This window comes from Coregonus clupeaformis, chromosome 34, assembly GCF_020615455.1.
Source record: "Coregonus clupeaformis isolate EN_2021a chromosome 34, ASM2061545v1, whole genome shotgun sequence".
Taxonomy (NCBI): domain Eukaryota; kingdom Metazoa; phylum Chordata; class Actinopteri; order Salmoniformes; family Salmonidae; genus Coregonus; species Coregonus clupeaformis.
In genome coordinates this window covers 2,239,750-2,245,810 of record NC_059225.1, presented here as the reverse complement: position 1 = coordinate 2,245,810, position 6,061 = coordinate 2,239,750, and the positions used below count along the sequence as shown (strand labels likewise).

Below are 6,061 nucleotides of genomic sequence, written 5' to 3'. Positions count from 1 at the left end.
GTGTTGTGCCAGTAACTGAGAGGTCGCTGGTTCTAATCCCTAAGCTGACTAGGTGAAAAATCTGTCGATGTGCCCTTGAGCAAGGCACTTAACCCTAATTGCTCCTGTAAATCGCTCTGGATAAGATGTAAACACATTTTGAAAATTTCTGGGATCTTTTATTTCAGCTCATTAAACATGGGACCAGCAATTTACATGTTGCGTTTATATTTTTGTTCAGTGTATATCCAGAATAAATCTCTGAATATCCTCAGGTGGGTACTTTACTATGATCGTTGAGCCAAGCTTTCAGTGTCCTGATGGTCCACGGTCTCTTGCTCTCTCTTAAGGAAATACGGAGGTGGGCGGCGCGGGAACAAGATTCCGGCTTATAAAGTATGACTTTTGACTGGAAGGACCAAATAATGTTGACGACGAGACTAAACGTCCAGGAGCGATATTTTGCTGCTTTATAGCGTCGACATTTCTGCAGTCCTGCTTGATCTAATAACGCTCATTTTTGTTTCTCCCCACATTAGGAATATTTGAGTGGAATTGAAATGAAGCTTGCCATATTATGTATTTGCCTTCTTCAATTGGCAGCTGTCAACTGTAGACTTGCAGCGCGTGACAAGACACATCTTGTTAAAAATAAAAGGACCGACAATAAATTGTCATCAAATGACCTTACGGCCAAGGAAATGGGTGAGTAGCCTATCTTAGTTTCAGTCTCCTTAATTCGTTATCCAAATTTCCAATTGTCTTTTTTCTCTTCAGTTGTACATTTATTTTATTAGCTAAATGATAGGCTAAATATAGACTGATGATGTGAAAAGCATGTTATGCTATGAACTTCGCACAATGTATGGTTCAAGTCATTGCCATACATTGCCACTCCTCTTGTGTACATCCTGTATTGCTGTATATATATATTTTTTGTGTATTTATTGTCAATGCGCCCACCACTGGAAGTCACATCAGGAATTCAGGAATCACACTTTGGAGATAATATATAGGAATGGAAAATATAACAATGAATATGCATAATATGCTATTAACCATGCATGTGTGCATTTAGTTGGCTAAGATTTTGTTCTTCATATTTGTCTGAACTGGTCAAAAAAGCAATTGTAACCTGAATTAATTACTAAACATGTTTAATTCAGTACACTGTTTAGTAGCCTACTGAAGCATCCTGTCAATAATTTACATGCAAGGGATATTCATTTTCATTTTGATAGACTAGATCAGGGCTCTCCAACCCTGTTCCTGGAGAGCTACCCTCCTCTAGCTTTTCACTCCAACCCTAATCTAGCACACCTGTTTCTAATAATTAGCTGGTTGATAAATTGAATCAGGTTAGTTACAACTGGGGTTGGAGGAAAGACCTACAGGAGGGGAGCTAGATTTATTGCAATACACACGCTTTCACTACAACAACATGCTCAGTAACGGTACCCAATTTGTTTTGACTTGCTATAGCTAGGTTTCCATCCAATTGGCGACAGATTTACATACGAATATTCTAAAATCTGCATAAAAACAAAGATGTGTTTCCATCAAATGTACTTGTTGCAGATAAAAGGCTGTGTGTGATCACGTAGGTCACATAAAAATACATTTTGCGGTTAAATTCCCATGTACTGAATAACAAATACAAGTTAAATGGGTTCCCATCGCATTTTCAACTCTACTGATGGTTTTTTCACAAAAAAATGTTGCGTTATATAGCGAGTGTGCCCACTCTGGTATTGGAACGTGCTCTCTAGCCAACAGCTCTTTTGGCTAGAGTGCACGTATAGCCTACATGATGAGATTATGATGTACAAAAGAGCAAGATTATTTTTATTTGTCAAACAGCAGCCAAGCATCGATGATCATGTCACCAGAATAAGACCCTCGATATGTATTGGAAAACAGCATCAAGCTCATCACCTTGCACTTTCAACACCCTGTGAAGTTCATAATTTATTTCATCTGTAGCCTAATAAACTGCATGGTTTCCCGAGTCGTAGTGTGAGGAGCACACACCATTTCATTGTGTGACTCCAAATTTACTTCGATATGATGGTTATTATATCAATATTTGCGCATAACGGCGTTTCCACCACCATTTCCCGCATAATACATTCTACCGACAAGAAGATCTCACCATATCGAACAAACAAATTATCTGTCGGCATTTATGAAATTACACCGAAACTTCCTGTTTCCATCACAGCTGTCATGATTTTTTTTTATATGATATGGCTTTACTTGCATAAAAACTGTGGATGGAAACGGGGTTTATGACTGTCATATGTGGTTGTTTATCTACCGTAGGTCTCAAAAGTATCTTGTTACAAAATACATTGGATTGTAGGTCAGGCCAGTGAAATACAAATTACAACATTCAAAAGTAATTGAAATAGGTATTTAAAATTAATGTAACATAAATCTCTGGTTACACTCTGCTACATTTAACTGGGCCATGATTTGTGACAGGGATGATGAAGCTGTACAAAAGTTATGCAAGTTATTGGTGATATACACACTCACACTCACGCACACACACTACAAAAGCACACAATTTCCATCAGTTAACCTTGATGCCATGGCTGACGTGAACTTCAATAAGTGAAGTGAACATGATGGAGTTCTGATATTCAGATCCATGACAACATCTGTTTCCTATTATGCTGTTTGGCGTTTCAATTGATTTTTGCACGATAATTCATGTTATTCAATTTACTGCAACCCCAGAATGTTGTAATCTCTGATCGGAATTAAGGAGGTTTCTTATGATTCTTCCTTCTTTCCTTCCAACAGAGCTGTGGAACCAGGCGAAACCCAGAACGTTGTTTGCCAGAAGAGGAATCCAGGAACGGCAGAGGTTGCGTGTGACGGTAAACTGCTGGGGTTTATGTTTGGATAATTTCCAACTGTAAAGTTTGGTGGAGGAGGACTAATGGTCTGGGGCTGTTTTTCATGGTTCGGGCTAGGCCCCTTAGTTCCAGTGAAGGGAAATCTTAACGCTACAGCATACATTGAAATTCTAGACGATTCTGTGCTTCCAACTTTGTGGCAACAGTTTGGGGAAGGCCCTTTCCTGTTTCAGCATGACAATGCCTCCATGCACAAAGCGAGGTCTATACAGAAATGGTTTGTCGAGATCGGTGTGGAAGAACTTGACTGGCCTGCACAGAGCCCTGACCACAAACCCATCGAACACCTTTGGGATGAATTGGAACGCCGACTGCGAGCCAGGCCTAATCGCCCAACATCAGTGCCCGATCTCACTAATGCTCTTGTGGTGGATGGAAGCAAGTCCCTGCAGGAATGTTCTAACATCTAGTGGAAAGCCTTCCCAGAAGAGTGGAGGCTGTTATAGCAGCAAAGGGGGGACCAACTCCATATTAATGCCCGTGATTTTGGAATGAGATGTTTGACGAGCAGGTGTCCACATACCTTTGGTCATATAGTGTACTTCACTCCAAAATCAACGTTTGCCAGACCCTTTCAGTGTAATATCGATATGATTCCACATCCCACAAAACCTGTTCTGTATATCCATGTGCCTCAAACCCATGTTAATGGAAAGAAAACGGTGCCTATCTGTCCCACACAACAGATGGCATGGGATGTGTACTTGTCTGCTAAATAGCATTTATTATTATTATTATTATTATTATTATTATTATTATGATCTTTCTAGACATTAGACCACAAATCTCCCATTGACATCAATGCAAGATGAATGTGCATTTCATGCTTGATTTATGTCAGCAAACCCATATTGGGTAGTAAGACCTCAACAATTTCAAACCGTATCTAATTCTATTCATTTTCTCCTACAGTATGATGATTACTAGCTTACAGAACATCAACAAAATGGCTTCTGCACAGCTGGAGGCGAGGCTGCTCGGGAAATGGAGTGTACTTAGTTCTGAGTGGTTGACAGTCCAAGATAGTCTTGGCATAGCGTGTTGGCGTAGTGATTGCATGGCTGCATCCCAAATGGCACCCTATTCCCTATATAGTGCACTACTTTTGAGCAGGGCACCTCATTTCTATATAGGGAATAGGGTGCCATTTGGAACAAAATTGCATGAGTGCTTGGTTAGAAGGTCATAAATCTTGAAACAGTCAGAGGGTAAGTGCTTAATTGTCAGTTAATACCTTTTTCATTTTTTTCCTGTGTGTGTGTGCTATAGAAGCCCAAGGTGAAGCCTGCCCCCCCTACCCCTAATTGTTCCAAGGTGATGGAGAGCTGTATGCCCCACTCCCGCTGCTGTGACCCCTGTGTCTCCTGTCACTGTCGCTTCTTCAATTCCATCTGCTACTGCTGGAAACTGGGATAACACTGCCAGAAGAAATCTTAAACATACTGACACACACACACACACACACATTGTGTATACACACACATACACAAAACATTCCATTGTACTGCTGGACACTGGGCTGTCATACCTGAAGACCTGAAGACACACATTCACATACACTCACACGTGCACACACACACACACACCACGGGACACACAATCACTCATCCTCTAGTGCTGCCTGGAAGTAGCCCACCTACCTCCCCTTCAACACCTGTACCACCTTATGCACTCATCATGTGCTACAATATTATACAATATTTGTAGACTACAGTATGTTTACATGTATTTACTGTATATGTCAACACTATCTACATGTAAAGTTAGATATATTTGTGGGGTATAATATAATTAGGATATTCCTCCTGACTGTGAAACTGCAATTAAGTTCGTTTTCCACTGCCCAAATGTCTTAATAAGCGCTAGTGTTTATAAGGGCTAAGGATATATTTCCATGTATTTTCTCTCCACTGGGTAATTGGTTTTAAATGTTTTTTACTGTAGGTTGGAGAGCAGACACAACCCACAAGTGGGATAATAGTGGAATAGTTATACATTATGCAAACTAATGAATGGCAATAAACTTGTATAATCATGAACATTTAATATTCATGATAAGCCAAAATTACTAAACATTTATTTAGGTAATTTTGAAGACAGAATGCATTATGTTGCAGGCCTCAAGCAAAGAGTTGCAGAAAATGGTACGTGTAACATTGATGTTAGGAAACTTAAAGGCAAGCTCCAGCCTTACTAGTGAGAAACTAGCAAACGTAGAATAGCCTGAGTGCCAGTCTGTTTGTGCTATCATGCCAACTCCTTGTCACTCAATGTCTGTTTGGCTTGACAAGGACAGCAATAGAGTTGGCTAGAGAGCTCAAAAAGATCTGGGCTAAGGGTGGTACAGTAGTTTGCTTCTGGTAGAGCCAAGGTTGTAGACTACCTCTTCTTTTCAATAAAAAAGACTGCTATTCAGCACAAACTTTGCACAATACAAACCGATACTGTCTTACAAAGGCAAAATGCAGTAACTACACTTTTGGTCAAAATTGAGTTAAGACTGAAATCAGGCTTTGTAGTATCTGTTTTATCTTGTGACAAAGTATCCTTGTTCAATTATGTTCAGTTTCAGAGAAAATGGAGTGTGAAATTTGCAGTAACTACAGAATCCAAGTAAAACCAAAGGAAACAGCAGTAACTGAAAGCCTGATGATCTGAAAATAATATTTGAGTTCCGGAAAATCGTTGGCAATAGAGAGAAGTGTAAGGAGCTGGTACCACCGTGTTTTGACTGCAGTTACCTGCTCTGCCATACAAAGGCAAAGAGCAGTAACTACGCAAACAGTGAAACTGAGAAAAATGGCTTTAAAGTTTATTTGCTTTCCAGTCAAATATGTTGTGGGTAGATACAGTTGAAGTTGGAAGTTTACATAAACCTTAGCCAAATACATTTAAACACAGTTTTTCACAATTCCTGACATTTAATCCCAGTAAAAATTCCCTGTTTTAGGTCAGTTAGGATAACCACTTTATTTTAAGAATGTGAAATGTCAGAATAATAGTAGAGAGAATGATTTATTTCAGCTTTTATTTCTTTCATCACATTCCCAGTGGGTCAGAAATGTACATACACTCAATTAGTATTTCGTAGCATTGCCTTTAAATTGTTTAACTTGGGTCAAATGTTTCGGGTAGCCTTCCACAAGCTTCCCACAATA

The 6,061-nt window shown here is 39.5% G+C and overlaps 1 protein-coding gene across 1 annotated transcript; it reads left to right on the top strand.

The window, feature by feature from the left end:
- Window positions 1–341: 341 nt before the first annotated feature.
- LOC121549580 (agouti-signaling protein-like) lies at window positions 342–5,773 on the top strand. Its single transcript, XM_041861365.2, has 3 exons — window positions 342–684; window positions 2,788–2,864; window positions 4,173–5,773. Exons 1-3 carry the CDS (start codon window positions 540–542, stop codon window positions 4,317–4,319), a joined length of 369 nt encoding a protein of 122 aa, XP_041717299.2. The 5' UTR covers window positions 342–539; the 3' UTR covers window positions 4,320–5,773.
- Window positions 5,774–6,061: the final 288 nt, after the last annotated feature.

Coding starts and splice junctions, on each gene's coding strand:
- LOC121549580 (XM_041861365.2), top strand. CDS start 540: ATGAAGCTTGCCATATTATGTATTTGCCTTCTTCAATTGGCAGCTGTC. Junction 685..2,787: donor CCTTACGGCCAAGGAAATGG/GTGAGTAGCCTA, acceptor TCCTTCCAACAG/AGCTGTGGAACCAGGCGAAA. Junction 2,865..4,172: donor GGCAGAGGTTGCGTGTGACG/GTAAACTGCTGG, acceptor TGTGTGCTATAG/AAGCCCAAGGTGAAGCCTGC.